The sequence below is a fragment of the Oncorhynchus kisutch genome, linkage group LG3 (assembly GCF_002021735.2).
Source record: "Oncorhynchus kisutch isolate 150728-3 linkage group LG3, Okis_V2, whole genome shotgun sequence".
Classification (NCBI taxonomy): domain Eukaryota; kingdom Metazoa; phylum Chordata; class Actinopteri; order Salmoniformes; family Salmonidae; genus Oncorhynchus; species Oncorhynchus kisutch.
In genome coordinates this window covers 49,137,831-49,154,572 of record NC_034176.2, presented here as the reverse complement: position 1 = coordinate 49,154,572, position 16,742 = coordinate 49,137,831, and the positions used below count along the sequence as shown (strand labels likewise).

At 43.7% G+C, this 16,742-nt stretch overlaps 1 protein-coding gene across 3 annotated transcripts in view; it reads right to left on the bottom strand.

Annotated features, from left to right (window-relative positions):
- Window positions 1–849: 849 nt before the first annotated feature.
- si:dkey-220o5.5 (actin filament-associated protein 1-like 2) overlaps window positions 850–16,742 on the bottom strand; it is a 118,191-nt gene continuing 102,298 nt past the window's right edge. For all 3 annotated transcript variants that reach the window (XM_020476202.2, XM_031807638.1, XM_031807643.1), the window contains 7 exons: window positions 9,885–10,096; window positions 8,925–9,034; window positions 8,589–8,709; window positions 8,031–8,121; window positions 2,858–3,024; window positions 1,824–1,934; window positions 850–1,654 (listed from right to left, as the gene is read on the bottom strand). In XM_020476202.2, coding sequence (XP_020331791.1) covers window positions 1,628–1,654; window positions 1,824–1,934; window positions 2,858–3,024; window positions 8,031–8,121; window positions 8,589–8,709; window positions 8,925–9,034; window positions 9,885–10,096 — 839 coding nt within the window. In that variant the 3' untranslated portion in view covers window positions 850–1,627. The remainder of the gene's footprint in view (window positions 1,655–1,823; window positions 1,935–2,857; window positions 3,025–8,030; window positions 8,122–8,588; window positions 8,710–8,924; window positions 9,035–9,884; window positions 10,097–16,742) is intronic.

The following is a 16,742-nucleotide window of genomic DNA, read 5'->3' as shown; positions in this document are numbered from 1 at the left end:
GTAACCGGAAGGTTGCGAGTTCAAACCCCCGAGCTGACAAGGTACAAATCTGTCGTTCTGCCCCTGAACAGGCAGTTAACCCACTGTTCCCAGGCCGTCATTGAAAATAAGAATATGTTCTTAACTGACTTGCCTGGTTAAATAAAGGTAAAATTAAAAAAAAAAAAATTAAAAAAAAGGAGTGCAAGGGCATTTCAGTGTGGGCGTTCCCTAACGGAAATATGCAAATACATACTATAAAACGCCAACAGGATCTCGCTAATGGCTCTGCTCACCTCCATGCTTGTTCTACCCTCTATGATTAATTTGCTCCCATTGGAAACGACAATGGGTTAGTTATATAAAATTTAAAAAAATTGATATAGCTGACATGACTGAGATTCCCTAATAACACTTCACTTCCATACAGCTATGACTTTCTCATATCAGGTTAGAAGAACTGTTAAATGTTCAGGGTCACTTGTATCGAAATGGCATATTTTTAGGGAGTCCTGACCCATGTTGTTGTTCTTGTCAGTCATTGGCTCGCCTTGACTAGGGGGGAATGTGTACTCCCAAAGGCATATTGCCAGCCTCAGAAGATGATTTCCAGACAAATCACACTTTCTTTTACCTGGCCTTAACACATTGTTAATCAGAATCATAATATACAGTGTTTACAGATGGTTTATACACACTTTTATTTTTCTCATGACCAGTTTACTATATGAAGTCATCTGATAGTCAACTAACTGTTAACTGTTTTTTTTATGATTGCATTCAACATGGAGAAACAAGCAACTACACTTCCACAATGTACATTTATCCAAAACATTTTCCCCCAGAAACACTTTATTGAGCAAACACAGATGTTTTAATTACTGTTTTATTACCACAGTTGTCAGTTTACAGCAAATATTAGGCCAACCTAACATTTAATACACAAAGTCTCTATTAATAAAAACATGGGAACATTACAATAGATGTCACTGTATCACAACATATTTCAGGAACGTAAAACATCTCAGTGATACTAAGTAAAAATATCATGGTAAAAACACGTTATAAAAAGATATCTGCAACTATGTTTAAATTATACCACAGAACTGTATACGGTGAAAATGACTTCAATTCATATCCATATATAATGTATTTTTCATGACTTCAACATTGTGTATTTATTGTAACTCAATTAGTGATGAAAACAGTGCAAAGTTAAGTCTGATGAATTGCAATACATACATAGACAAATTAGACAATACAAACTGTTCTTTAAGAAATGAAAGAAGGAAAAACAATGAAAGTGTTACACCTCAAACTGAGAGACATTCCTGAGTTCCTGAGTCAGGATTTACAAGGTTTTCAATTGAATTAGCCTCACAGGAATCTCTTATTAATGCAGCTGTTTTAATGGAGAAACAAGCCTGTTTATCGAAGAGCCTGTCGCAAATGGCACCCTATTCCCTATATAGTGCACTACTTTTCACCAGACCCTTATGGGCTAAATAGAGAAAGGGGTGCCATTGGGGAAGCAAGTATAGTGTATTGTATTATCATCAAGATGGATGACATTTCTAATGACAAAAATGTTTGGTAGAAAATAGGAAATGTATACAAGATAATTGTTACCGAAACAGCTAGTATAGTACTAAGTAGAAGGCATTGTCTCCCACTCCTACAAAAATAATGAGAAAAAAAGAACACATGGTACATTTAATTGAACAATTATACTTACTTATATTCCTTAATTTAATTGTCTTGATATGATTATCTCATTGGGGCAGAGTGATGTTCATAATAGATTCCTTTTATCAGATTATCAGACCATTTAGGCCAAAACTTACCTTCTTTCTCTGAAACACCTTGCCATGCTCAATAAATAGGGCAGAAGGGGCTCTTTTCAGTGAGTTTTTAGCGGAGGCAGTCCTTCGCAGTAGTGGGGTAAAAAACCCACCCTGTGGAGACAAGGCCAATAAAATGAGCACAGACCTTAGAAAAGACCCATGGTGGCAGGAGCATGGGGGCCACAGTAGTCAACTTCACCACAATATCAAAGTGACCCAGCCAAGAGGTTATAAAACACATACTCCAATACAATGACGTACTGGTAAGAAGAGTAGTAGCAGGTGATTCCTTTTTCTTCTTCTTGGAGCTTACCAAGTTCTGATATGCTGATTGGTATTGTTGAGTTGGATTTGTTTACAATGTGTCAAACAACTTTGGTCAGCCAACTTTGGTCACCCTTTCAAGCTCTGTAGGAAAATGATTTATTTGAGGCTAATGATTGCAAAGACCTTATCTTTGAACTGCCCCTATGGTCATTGTATCTAAAGAGGGGGATAGCCTATTTATGTGCACTGTATGCTAATTGCTTCTAAACACACAGGCATCTGTACAAACGAGGGGTAAAGGCATTTTACACAGACATTATGTTAATGTCAAGAATGGAATAAAGGGAGAAAATGTGTCCAACCTACAACAGGAGAGAAGATTAAACATTTCCTTGAAGTTTTCCCCCTGATTTATTAACGAGTCACCTTAATAATTAGACAAATTCTGTTTGGATACCATGTCACATTATGAAGCCTTATGTATTTTCAGTTTAACACACCAGTGTTGTGTTGAGCATTCTAAACAGCAAGTGGCAGCATTGTGCCACAAAGCTTCTCAGAGAAGGAGTGCTGATCTCAGATTTAAAAAAAATCTATTTTAGATCAAAATGAATAAGATAACATGGACAGGTGAAAATGTGGGACCAGATCCTACATCAGCACTTCTAGTCTGAGACACTTTATGAATATGTGCCCTGGATATTTTCATGGATAAGACCTCTGGATGGCATAACAGGGTTGTGGGTGGCAGCGTAGAGTTGTGTTACCTGTGCCCGTTCTGTACAGAAGGCCAGAGACTGTCTGAAGGAGGTACATTTGGCGGTCTTCCCTGCAGTGATGAGGCTCATCTCTGACCCAGCTCTCAGCTGTACCCTTCTCTTCCCAGTCAAGTCCAGTTTCTGAACCCCCCGCTCCACCTCACACGATTTCCTACCTGTTACAGAGCAGTCACTGTCACAAATCTGGATTAAATACCTACGTTAAAGACTATATATATATATATTTACTAACAATGAATGAAGTTAGTTATAGCACCAAATTTTAAGATGGAACTCAACTTTGTCTCAAAGACTCGAATGATGGCAGTTTTGTTGAGAGGAAAACATGATATCATGTGTTTCTAAGAAGCCCTTACAAGGACCTTCTGCCATGAGGCGAGATCCTGCTGCCATGACCAAACCACCAGAAACGACGGCTTCGCATCAGCACTCTCCAAACTCCGAGCACATAGGAGCATTTCCCTCCACAACTCCAAGAAGGAATCCAAGCTCACTTCTTAATAGTGAGTAAGAACTGGAGTAACTGTGGCAGTACATTCCCTCTTGGCCTGCACACTCTTTTCAGCAGTGTTCACATGTCCCATATCTTCAGCAGCCTTGTCCTAGATCTGTTTGTGCTACCATGTCAACTCCTCGTGATGTTTGGCCTGAAAGCACAAACAGATCTGGTAACAGGCTATATCTTCAGGCCTCAGCACTTCAATAACCCATAGGCCGGGGGTGTTATATGAGTTAGTCCCAGACTTTTCTTCTTTAACTAAACTGCTCAAACTTAACAAAAATGGGGGGGGGGGGGGGGGGGGGGGTAGACCAGAGTAACCTTGTTCCCACCACTATAATTATAAAGTGCTATGCGTTTGTGTCTGTGTAGTGTTTTACATTGATGCAACAGCACGCAACTGCAACATAAAACTATGGGATGATGGAAAATTCTGTTCAGAGAATCTGTTATAACATATCATTATGTAGACACTTTTATAATGCAAGCCAGATGTAGTGGAATTGTTTCACTTAAAAGTCAAAAACTTTAATGCAGGAGAATGATAATAATATCCAAAGTTACATATTCTTCCCTAATCATATTCTTTGCACAGATTTGGGGAATAACCTCCATACAAACACCTTTAATTTTCTATTTGGCTCCCGTTCTGAATAACAGATGGAGTGGCAAAGAGATTGGACAGAAATTGGTCTTAAAGTACATATTGATGTGAAATCTAGGCAAACCCTCATCTCTTTGCATTTCGAATGTGGAATACAATATGTGTTCGGTACTAGCTAGTAGCCGGCTACCACCAAGTACTCTACCTTGCACGTTAGAGACTGCTGCCCTATGTACATAGAGTCATTGAACACTTGTTCACTTGAATAATGTTTGCATACTGTTTAACCCACTTTATATGTAAAAACTGTATTCCAGTCAAACCTCAAACCTATACACATTTTCTATTTAGATACCATTCACTCTAGTCCGGAAGCTAATTTCCTGCAATTCTATCCATTTTGACATGGGGTTTTGTACTGTGTATTGAAATCAAATCAAATTGTATTGGTCACATACACATGGTTAGCAGATGTTAATGCGAGTGTAGCAAAATGCTTGTGCTTCTAGTTCCGACTATGCAGTAATATCTAACAAGTAATCTAAAAATTTCACAACAACTACCTTATGCACACAAGTGTAAAGGAATGAATAAGAATATGTACATATAAATATATGGATGAGCGATGGCTGAACGGCATAGGCAAGATGCAGTAGACGGTATAGAGTACAGTTGTCACGACTTCCGCCGAGGGTGGCTCCCCTGCCTGTTCAGGCGGTGCTCGGCGGTCGTCGTCGCCGTCCTACTAGCCGCCACCGATCCCTTTTTTCGTTTGTCTTATTAGTTTCACCTGTGTTTCTGTTGTTTGGTTTAATGAGCTTCCCTATATTTAGTAGGTAGACCCGCCCTTGTTTTGTGCGGGATTGTCTTTATGTTACGTGTGTGCATTTTAGGTAGAGGTGGATTTATTTTCTTAACTTGGCACCCTGTGTTTTTTTGGTTTTCACGTTGCATGTTCGCACCCTGTATTGTTGGGCTTATCATTTTGTGTGCCGAAATAAAGAGCACTTTTCCCCAGTGGAACTCTCTGCGTCTGATTCCTTCACCCACCTAGTCCTGCGTGACAGAATCCCGCGTGACAGAATCCCGCACCGCATATGGAATCAGCAGGAGCAGCCGCACCTTCCCATCGATGGAGGAAAGGGTCCTCCATCATACCAGTGTTCTCCACAGGATTGGTTCTGCAATGGATCAAATGATGGAGAGGATGGATTGATGGGAGAGGAGTGGCCTTCCCACCTCATCTACAGCACCCCCTTCTCCAGCACCTCCTGTTCCTGCTACCGCATCCGGGGCTCTTCGGCTGGCGCTCTCACGGGAGTATGATGGAACGGCGGCGGGGTGTCAGTGTTTCCTCCTACAACTGGAAATTTACCTGGCGACCATTCGTCCTACTCCCTCCGGAGAGGAGAGCGTGAGCGCCCTCGTCTCCTGTCTGACTGGACGAGCCCTAGAGTGGGCCAACGCAGTGTGGAATGGTCCAGACTCAGCGAGGGATCATTACCCAGAGTGAACGGCTGTTCCACCTGCGTCAGGAGACAAGGAGCGCGCAGGACTTTGCCCTGGAGTTCAGGACCTTGGCCGCAGGAGCAGGGTGGAACGACAGGACCTTGATAGACCATTTCCGATGCAGCCTCAGGGAGGACGTCCGCAGGGAGCTAGCATGTCGGGACACTACCCTCACGCTGAATGAGCTCATCGACATGGCCATCCGTCTCGACAACCTGCTGGCTACCCGCGGGCGTTCGGAACAGGTCCTGTCGTTTCCACCTCCCAGCCCTCCTGCTCCTATCCCTATGGAGTTAGGAGGGGCGGCTTCGAGGGGGACCGGAGGAGGAGTGTCCTCCTGCACCAGTTGTGGTCGGCGAGGACACAGGGCTGACCGGTGCTGGAGGAACTCGTCTGGGAGTCGGGAGGGCAGGCGGAGCACTACTCGATCACCCCAGGTGAGTCAGCACCAGACTCACCCAGAGCTTCCTGTCGGTCATATGTATGTGTTAACCTCTTTCCCTGGGTTTTCTCCCTCTCTACAGCATAAGGCGCTAGTCGATTCAGGCGCAGCTGGGAATTTCTTGGATCGGGGGCTCGGGTTAAGGCTAGCGATTCCCCTTGTGTCGTTAGACCTACCTTTTCCTGTGCACTCCTTAGATAGCCGACCATTAGGGTCAGGAGTGGTCAGGGAGGCTCCGGTGCCGCTGGACATGGTAACGCAGGGGAGTCATAAGGAGAAGATTAGTCTGTTCCTTATCGATTCACCTGCGTTTCCAGTGGTGTTGGGAATTCCCTGGCTAGCTCAGCACAACCCGGTGATTTCCTGGCGACAGGGGGCTCTTAAGGGGTGGTCAGAGGAGTGTTCAGGCAGGTGTATAGGAGTTGCCATTGGTGCGACTACGGTGGAGAGTCCAGACCAGGTTTCCACCGTGCGCATTCCCTCTGAATATGCTGATTTCGCCTTCAGTAAAAAGAGGGAGACCCAATTACCACCCCATCGTCGAGGGGACTGCGCGATAGACCTCCTGGAGAACGTTGCACTTCCTAGGAGTCACGTGTATCCATTGTCCCAGGAGGAGACAGTAGCTATGGAGACATATGTTGCTGAATCGCTGGGACAGGGGTACATTCGGCCCTCCGCATCACCCGTCTCCTCAAGCTTCTTTTTTGTGAAGAAGAAGGAGGGAGGTCTGCGTCCGTGCATTGATTATCGAGGTCTAAATTCCATCACAGTGGGGTTTAGTTACCCACGACCTCTCATCGCTACGGCGGTGGAATCATTTAACGGGGGGGCGGTTCTTCACAAAACTGGACCTGAGGAGTGCGTATAATCTGGTGCGTATCCGGGGAGGAGATGAGTGGAAAACCGCATTTAGTTCTACATCTGGCCATTATGAGTACCGCGTCATGCAATATGGGTTGAAAAATGCTCCAGCCATCTTCCAATCCTTCGTAGATGAGATTCTCCGAGACCTGCTCGGGCAGGGAGTGGTAGTGTACATCGATGACATCTTGATCTATTCTGCCACACGCGTGGTGGCGCATGTGTCTCTGGTGCGTAAGGTACTTGGGCGACTGCTGTAGCATGACCTGTATTGCAAGGCGAAGAAATGTGTGTTCTTCAAACAGGCCGTCTCCTTCCTGGATTATCGTATTTCGTGTCAAAGTTGCCTATCCCTGGTCTAGTGCCTGATAAATTGCAGGATATGTCCAAATGGCCAAATGCAACATCGAGAGCATCCTCACTGGTACGGCAATTGCTCGGCCTCTGACCGCGGGGCACTGCAGAGGGTAATGCATCACTGGGGCTAAGCTGCCTGCCATCCAGGACCTCTCCACCAGGCGGTGTAAGAGGAAGGCCCCTAAAAATTGTCGAAGGCCCCAGCCACCCATTCATAGACTGTTTCTCTCTGCTACCGGATGGCATACCGGAGTGCCAAGTCTAGGACAAAAAGGCTTCTCAACAGTTTTTACCCCCAAGCCATAAGACTCCTGAACAGGTAAACCCTGACTATTTGCATTGTGTCCCCCCCAACCCCCCTCCCCCAACCCTTATTTTTACTCTGCTGCTACTCTCTGTTTATCATATATGCATAGTTACTTTAACTATACATTCATGTACATACTACCTCAATTGGGCCGACCAACCAGTGCTCCAGCACATTGGCTAACCGGGCTATGCATTGTGTCCCACCCACCACCCGCCAACCCCTCTTTTACGCTACTGCTACTCTCTGTTCATCATATATGCATAGTCACTTTAACCATATCTACATACTACCTCAATCAGCCTGACTAACTGGGGTCTGTGTGTAGCCTCGCTACTTTTATAGCCTCGCTACTGTATATAGCCTGTCTTTTTACTGCTGTTTTATTTCTTTACTTACCTGTTGTTCACCTAATACCTTTTTTGCACTATTGGTTAGAGCCTGTAAGTAAGCATTTCACTCTAAGGTCTACCTGTTGTATTCAGCGCACGTGACAAATAAACTTTGATTTGATTTGGTATGTCTGTGGTGTCTCCTACAGAGGAACACCTGAAGGGGTGAACATTGAATCCGACTTACTGTGATTGTTAAAGATATCAGTGTTGCTGTAGTTGACTGAATCCTTCGATGACACTGAGTCTCCCCTGGCGACGTTATGGGAATTCTGGAACTGATGAGAGAAAAACAAAGGAAATCCGTTGAAATATCAACAGCTAACAGTAGGTCCATCAAAGTCACACTGGTTTCTTTTGACTGTTGTCAACTGTACAGTTTACTACAAACAGAAATGTACGCCTATGACCATCACCTGACCGTGTCCTTATTCAAGTCTGAAGGTAAAAATTCTCTCTTGACCCTGGACACACAATGTATTAGGCTAGAAATCAAACCAACAAAGAATAACGAACTGTGCACTACAATAGACTTCAAAGGCAATTTCCCAGACATTTGTGGAGATCGCTTTCATAAAATCAAGATTCAAGCATAAAGCACCTTTAAAAGTTCATTAACCTGCATTGGTTTGAATCCCAATCTCACAGAACCAAGGTGAAGAGAACGGTAGCAAAGGAGTTAAGTCAGAACAAAAAAATGTCCCTATACAACATATCACCCCCCCACCCCGAGAATGGGCCGTACCATGTGCTCCAGTATGGCCGTGTTGGAGTAGATGGGTTGTGAGCGGCCGCTTCCACTGTGCTGGTGAAAGGGGTCATCTATGTACATGTTTGAGGTTGGAAACCTTTGCTCCTTCAAACCACTGATGTTTGGGGGAAAAAATGTAAAAACATTGTTCTAGGTCCGTATGTATCAAGTGTCTCAGAATAGGAGTGTTGATTTAGGATCAGTTTAGCTTTTTAGATCACAATTAATAAGATTAAATGGACCGGGGAGAGCTGATCCTAGATCAGCACTCCTACTCTGTTTTGTAGAGCCAAACCAAGGGATCTAGTGATCATCATACACATTTATTACCTGAGGGCTCCAGCAGGCTTTGAGTCATATAGAGAGTCAGCCTGATCCTGGCTTACACTCCCGTCCTGTAGGAGCTGCAACCACTGCTCTTTCTCATCTGCACAGCTGGCCTGGACAGAGACATGGACGAACACAGAAAGAGAGGGATAGAGAGAAAGAAGACGGAGAAGGGGAGTTTCAACAACACACAATGCTCTGTTCCAGGAATTAATTGGTGAATTTTGAATTTTGATTTTGGAGTTTTTACTTGTTTTATATTGAATATAAACCTGTGGGAAATAACTTGATCACCTTTGGTAGTCATCGCATAATAACAAGCTTTTCTTTAAAGTTTTTGAAGTGTGAAATATCTTTCCACTATGATCTATATTAACTATACTGATGTCAATGAATCAGCAGGTAGCCTAGCGGTTAAGAGTGTTGTGCCAATAACCGAAAGGTTGCTAGTTTGAATCCCTGAGCTGACTAGGTGAAACATCGGAACGGTTCGGTTGGCCTCAATGTATATATCCCAGGACAAATTAGCTAGCAAGTGCAAGCTAACTAGCTAAATTGCCATACATGTTTATTGCTTTTCGACCTGTCCCCAAATAAATGTCATTGGTTCAGAGTTTGTTTTGATATTTTAACCTGCATGTCGTGATCACGTTTGGTGTAGGTGGACAAAATGAATTTATGCACGATAGCACACGATGGCGCACGTGCGCATCCGGTTTAGGGTTACTAGATGACATCTCATGCATAGATGAATATTAACAATTTACCTTACTGAAATATGTTTGTGTAAGAGCATCTGCTAAATTACTATAAAATAAATATAATAAAGTCATAGTGATCCATGAACTATTCCTGACCCCGTTATTTCTGCATACAGTCTAGTCTGTCTATATCCTTACCAGGGAGAAAGGGTGATGTTGATCTGTCTGTACCTAGGGGGGACTTCACCCCCGGAGCCCTTACCTCCAGTACTGCCACCTGGTCTCCGTGTTGGACCACAGTAATGCGGTAGGCCTGAGGTGTGTCGGGGCCAGGTCGAACCTGGCAGCCTTTCAGCTGCACCGTGTACTGAGGGCACTCTTCACAGCCCTCGTCTCGGAACATTTTCAGCACCCCGCCCTGTACCTGGCACAACAGGCTCTGCCACTGGCAGTTCATCAGCACATTCAGGAACCCTGCAGCCCAAACAGGAATGGGGTCAAAGGTCACGAGAGTCTTGAGATCGTGCCAGACCAGGCTATCATCTAACTATTATGGTCAGGACTGTCTGGCACTAACGCCTATGGTCAGAACTGTCTGGCACTAACGCCTATGTTCAGGACTGTCTGGCACTAATGCCTATGGTCAGGACTGTCTGGCACTAACGCCTATGGTCAGGAGTTAGCAAGACAGCACAAACAGATCCAGCGCAGGCTACCAGACAGAGGGCGGAAAAATAACACATGACAACAGAAATAAACTGTTTGGTGGGAAATTTCAACCTGGTCTGAGGTCAAACTCTTACACAAAGATGACAATATCATACGGTTTGTACATTTCTTTGGCCATTATGTGTTCTCTAGTCATGAAGTTCAAACCCAAATCAATGGACATTGAAAATAAGTCACCATGAAGAGGTAGCTATGCATGTATGTGGTGTGACTTCCATCACCTTCTCTATCCCCAGTTATCTAATTGTACAATCAAGGCTACAAACAAGCTGGGCAGGGCCTATGGCTGTGTCTGAAATGGCTCCACATTCCTTATAGAGTCCCCTACTTGTCACACTGGTATAAAGGATTTGGAGACAGGCGCAGGAATACATAAGGGGTTTTAATACACCCAAAACAAACACGTATACAGACCACTGGGATGTACCCAAACAAAAGAGCGAGGGTAACCCTCATAGAACGATACGAGACCCTTAATACACAAATGATGCAGCACAAAAGCTGATACAACTCACACGACCAACAGAAATGGGAACAATAATTGACAATACAAGGTTGAACAAAAGGCACACTTATACAATTACTAATCAGGGGAGAATGGGTACCAGGTGTGCGTAATCAAACAGTTCAGTGACACCTAGAGGGCAGTGACATAGACCTCCGGAACTAGTACACAGAATGAGCAGCAGTACCGGGGGGATCCATGACACTACTGTTGACCAGGGCCCATAGGGCTCTGTTCAAAAGTAGTGCACTATGTAGGGAATAGAGTGTCACTTCAGACATAACCTATTGTAATGTGTGCGCTGAGATTGAGTGTTTTAAGGGAGTGAGTGTTTTAATAAATAAACATAACGTAATACAAAACAAGACAACACACAGATATGACACTGGAACAGAAACAATGACGCCTGGGGAAGAAACCAAAGGGAGTGACATATATCAGAGTCCAGGTGTGTGATGACGCGCGGGTGCGTGTAATGATGGTGACAGGTGTGCGACATAACGAGCAGCCTGGTGACCTCGAGGCCGGAGAGGGAGCACACGTGACACCTATATCTAAAACCACCAAATTTGTACCCCCCAAAAACAGCAACAAAATATATAATAATATAATTAAATATAATGTTGGCCTGGCACAGTTCATGGAGTTTGCTAACCTGTTGAGGACACCTCCAGACTCTAATGGTGCAAAAGGTGACAATCCAATTCCCCAGGAATCCCCCGTTCACAATGAGCCAGTATTACACCAACAACGTGCCTGTTATGACTTAAAGCTAGACTAAACAAGGTTAACAATACCACACTTCATCACAGCAGTGACGTGCGGTAAGGTCTGAAACCGGGTAGGCACTTTTGGTATTTATCGGTGTCATGCCGTTGGCTTGGAGGTAGGTTTATGAGTCATAAATACCTCTTCCCCCCTTTTCCTCTCTCTACCCTACTGATGTTACATTTGCAAAACCCTTGGTTAACATAGAGATTCTGGGAACCTTAGAAGGTGGGGGGAAATGAACTATATTCTGGTAATCCGACCAATTGAACATATGCGGTGGTACTTAATGAATATGATGTCAGTTCGGGTTGTCATCTGAGACATTCTCATCAATGATAATATGACATAAACTCTACAGTGGAATGTCTACACATCAGAGTTATCGGATTCACATGGAATTGTTGTTCAATTTCAATGTTTGAAATTCTTAAATTATTCGTGATGGGATGAAATGTGATTTTAGCTTCTAAAATGTGAGATTTGGGTTTTCATAAGATAGGACTCTGCTCAATCAGTGGACCGCCCCTGTGAAGGGACATGGGCTATAAAACTTTTCAAATACGCCCTCCTCTCCCTTCCTATATAAGCCCTTGACGACAATATAACCTCCTGTTCCGAGGACGTGAGGACGACGGTCCGATGTCAGAATGGTTCAGATAATGACTACAGAACAAAGCCAACATCAGCGTGAGCCTTGGTTGCGAATGGTATGAACTTTGAACTCTTATTCACTACAGAAGTGATACCTCCCAGCCGTTGAGTTAGCAACAGCCGCTGCAAACGTGGGTTAGGAAGGAACAGACAGAGTATTCCGTCTATCACACAACGACGTTACTACAACGTATCCAATTGACCACCAGAGACTTTCTTCAAAGGACTCGGTTTGGCAACACGGCCTTCCATCTACCACCAACCTACCAAAGCACAGCTCAGAGTAAATATTTATTGCATTTTCCTTTTCCAAATGGGTGGTAATTTAGAATGCATAAGATAATGTATTTACGATAGCACAGCTTCGCCCTTTGTTCCTCAGTCTTCCCGCTCTTTCACTCAAACCCAGCCCCTTTTCTTTTGTGTAACAAGCTGTCATATTTGTTCCGCCTGCTAGGGACGTTTTTCTTTATAACGTAATTTGTAATCAAGTTATGATTTAATTATGTGTATGTGTAATTCTGTGTGATTAGTTAGGTATTTAGTAAATAAATAATTAAACCCAATTTTGTATTGCTGATTCAACTTGTTAGCCAGGGTTCGTGCAGATAACTAAGAATTTATAACTTTCAGATGAGACTGAATTAAGATGATGATTAATATTGACTGCTATTGATGTAAAATATTACTAGGTCTTTAAGAGTTTATTCGGAAGATAACAGCTCTATAAATTTTATTTTGTGGTGCCAGACTCTCTAGTTAATTACATTTACATGATTAGCTCAATCAGGTAATATTAATTACGGAGAAATTATTTTATATAATAGCACGTCATATCACTTAATCAGGCATAGCCCAAGACGCGACATCGGTATGACACGATCACAAAGATAAGCTATAAAAATAGAGTTGCATGCTCTATATATAAACTCCCAGTCATTTATTGGGTAAATCACCAACGTTTCGGGAAATCACTGTGCACAGTAATGGAGAAACGCTGCACAATGATGCCAAAACATTGGTGATTTACCCAATAAATTACTGGGAGTTTATATATAGAGTATACAACTCTTTATTTTTTATAGCTTATAGTTTATTCAACGTTAGTCAGCACCTCTACATCATATTATTTTCTTTGGGTGTGCGCCAGCTCATGTTTTTTATATGATCATAAAGATAACAAACAATCACAACCAACCATCAAACAGGAGCAAGCAGGCAGCGCAACCATTAGACACACAATTCACAGGCCCTAATAGCTTGTGCTCCACGCAACTGCCATGCACGAACAGGTGACTTCTTTTTTTTCACAGATAGCGACCCAAATGCCAGCGAGTAGGCCTACTTTTAGTCAGTGGCTGAGCAAACGGAGCCACTGCATCACCACATTCAAAATAAGGGTGCAAACATATGTTTTTGCACCCTCACTTTTTTTACCAAAAAGGTATCATGATCCATTGGGTAATTTGACATTTTCAATGAATAGTAATGTTTTGTCTGTATTAAAATAGATATGTCCATTTTCCAGGACCCTGTCTTTCAAAGATAATTCGTAACAATCATAATAACTTCACAGATCTTCATTGTAAAGGGTTTAAACACTGTTTCCCATGCTTGTTCAATGAACCATAAACAATTAATGAACATGCACCTGTGGAATGGTCGTTAAGACACTAACAGCTTACAGACGGCTGGCAATTAAGGTCACAGTTATGAAAACTTAGGACACTAAAGAGGCCTTTCTACTGACTCTGAAAAACACCAAAATAAAGATGCCTGCTCTTCTGCGTGAACGTGCCTTAGGCATGCTGCAAGGAGGTATGAGGACTGCAGATGTGGCCAGGGCAATAAATTGCAATGTCCGTACTGTGAGACACCTAAGACAGCACTACAGGGAGACATCGGTACATCCGAACATCACACCTGCGGGACAGGTACAGGATGGCAACAACAACTGCCCGAGTTACACCAGAAACGCACAATCCCTCCATCAGTGCTCAGACTGTCCGCAATAGGCTGAGAGAGGCTGGACTGAGGGCTTGTAGGCTTGTTGTAAGGAAGGTCCTCATCAGACATCACGTCAACAACGTTACCTATGGGCACAAACCCACCGTTGCTGGACCAGACAGGACTGGCAAAAAGTGCTCTTTACTGACGAGTCGCGGTTTTGTCTCACCAGAGGTGATGGTCGGATTTGCGTTTATCGTCAAAGGAATCAGCGTCACACCGAGGCCTGTACTCTGGAACGGGATCGATTTGGAGGTGGAGGGTCCATCATGGTCTGGGGCGGTGTGTCACAGCATCATCGGACTGAGCTTATTGTCATTGCAGGCAATCTCAACACTGTGCGTTACAGGGAAGACATCCTCCTCCCTCATGTGGTTCATCCTGACAATGCCACCAGCCATACTGCTCGTTCTGTGCGTGATTTCCTGCAAGACAGGAATGTCAGTGTTCTGCTATGGCCAGCAACGAGCCCTGATCTCAATCCCATTGAGCACGTCTGGGACCTGTTGGAATGGAGGGTGAGGGATAGGGCCATTCCCCCCAGAAATGTCCGGGAACTTGCATGTGCCTTGGTGGAAGAGTGGGGTAACATCTCACAGCCAGAACTGGCAAATCTGGTGCAGTCCATGAGGAGGAGATACACCGAGGGTGATGTTACATATTATTTGAGCTGCATGCACTACGAGAACATGTTTTAACTTCCCTTTACCTTTTTAAACCATGGGCATGTGACAGTAGGCTTTATATTACATGACTCAATCTGTGAATTTGGCTTCTCCCCAAGTTGTTTTAACTCCATTTTTGCCATATATTTTCCCAACATCAATCGGTTAAATAACTTACAAGAACTAACAGTCCTGGCTGAGCCCCATATGCAAGCACAACCGTGGTCACTTTTAAAATTTTATTTAACTAGGCAAGTGTTAGGAAATTATGATTAATATGACTGAACAAATCATTTTGTTTCAAATATTTTTATTAAACACACACAACAATGGTGTATAGGTATACAAGACAGGTATACAATTCTTATCTAAACATAAAAGAGCATACAGGAACAACAAGACCCAGAGTTCTGGGTGCAGAACAAATAATACAAAACACGACATACAAAACAAGGACACGTAGAAAGAAAGAGAGAAGATTCCCCCCCCCCCCCCCCCAACTGCTCGGGTGGCAGGGCCAGCACATTTTTATTTCACCTTTATTTAACCAGGTAGGCTAGTTGAGAACAAGTTCTCATTTGCAACTGCGACCTGGCCAAGATAAAGCATAGCAGTGTGAGCATACAACAAAGAGTTACACATGGAGTAAACAATTAACAAGTCAATAACACAGTAGAAAACGAAGGGGGGGGTCTATATACAATGTGTGCAAAAGGCATGAGGAGGTAGGCAAATAATTACAATTTTGCAGATTAACACTGGAGTGATAAAAGATCAGATGGTCATGTACAGGTAGAGATATTGGTGTGCAGAAGAGCAGAAAAGTAAATAAATAGAAACAGTACGGGGATGAGGTAGGTGAAAAGGGTGGGCTATTTACCAATAGACTATGTACAGCTGCAGCGATCGGTTAGCTGCTCAGATAGCTGATGTTTGAAGTTGGTGAGGGAGATAAAAGTCTCCAACTTCAGCGATTTTTGCAATTCGTTCCAGTCACAGGCAGCAGAGTACTGGAACGAAAGGCGGCCAAATGAGGTGTTGGCTTTAGGGATGATCAGTGAGATACACCTGCTGGAGCGCGTGCTACGGATGGGTGTTGCCATCGTGACCAGTGAGCTGAGATAAGGCGGAGCTTTACCTAGCATAGACTTGTAGATGACCTGGAGCCAGTGGGTCTGGCGACGAATATGTAGCGAGGGCCAGCCGACTAGAGCATACAAGTCGCAGTGGTGGGTAGTATAAGGTGCTTTAGTGACAAAACGGATGGCACTGTGATAGACTGCATCCAGTTTGCTGAGTAGAGTGTTGGAAGCCATTTTGTAGATGACATCGCCGAAGTCGAGGATCGGTAGGATAGTCAGTTTTACTAGGGTAAGCTTGGCGGCTTGAGTGAAGGAGGCTTTGTTGCGGAATAGAAAGCCGACTCTTGATTTGATTTTCGATTGGAGATGTTTGATATGAGTCTGGAAGGAGAGTTTGCAGTCTAGCCAGACACCTAGGTACTTATAGACGTCCACATATTCTAGGTCGGAACCATCCAGGGTGGTGATGCTAGTCGGGCATGCAGGTGCAGGCAGCGACCGGTTGAAAAGCATGCATTTGGTCTTACTAGCGTTTAAGAGCAGTTGGAGGCCACGGAAGGAGTGTTGTATGGCATTGAAGCTTGTTTGGAGGTTAGATAGCACAGTGTCCAAAGGTAGATTAAAATATTACAATTGAGAGTGCGTTAATAAGTACAAATTCACAGCGCCGACTCGTCCAAGTAGGAGAGGAAAGGCTGCCAGATTTGATC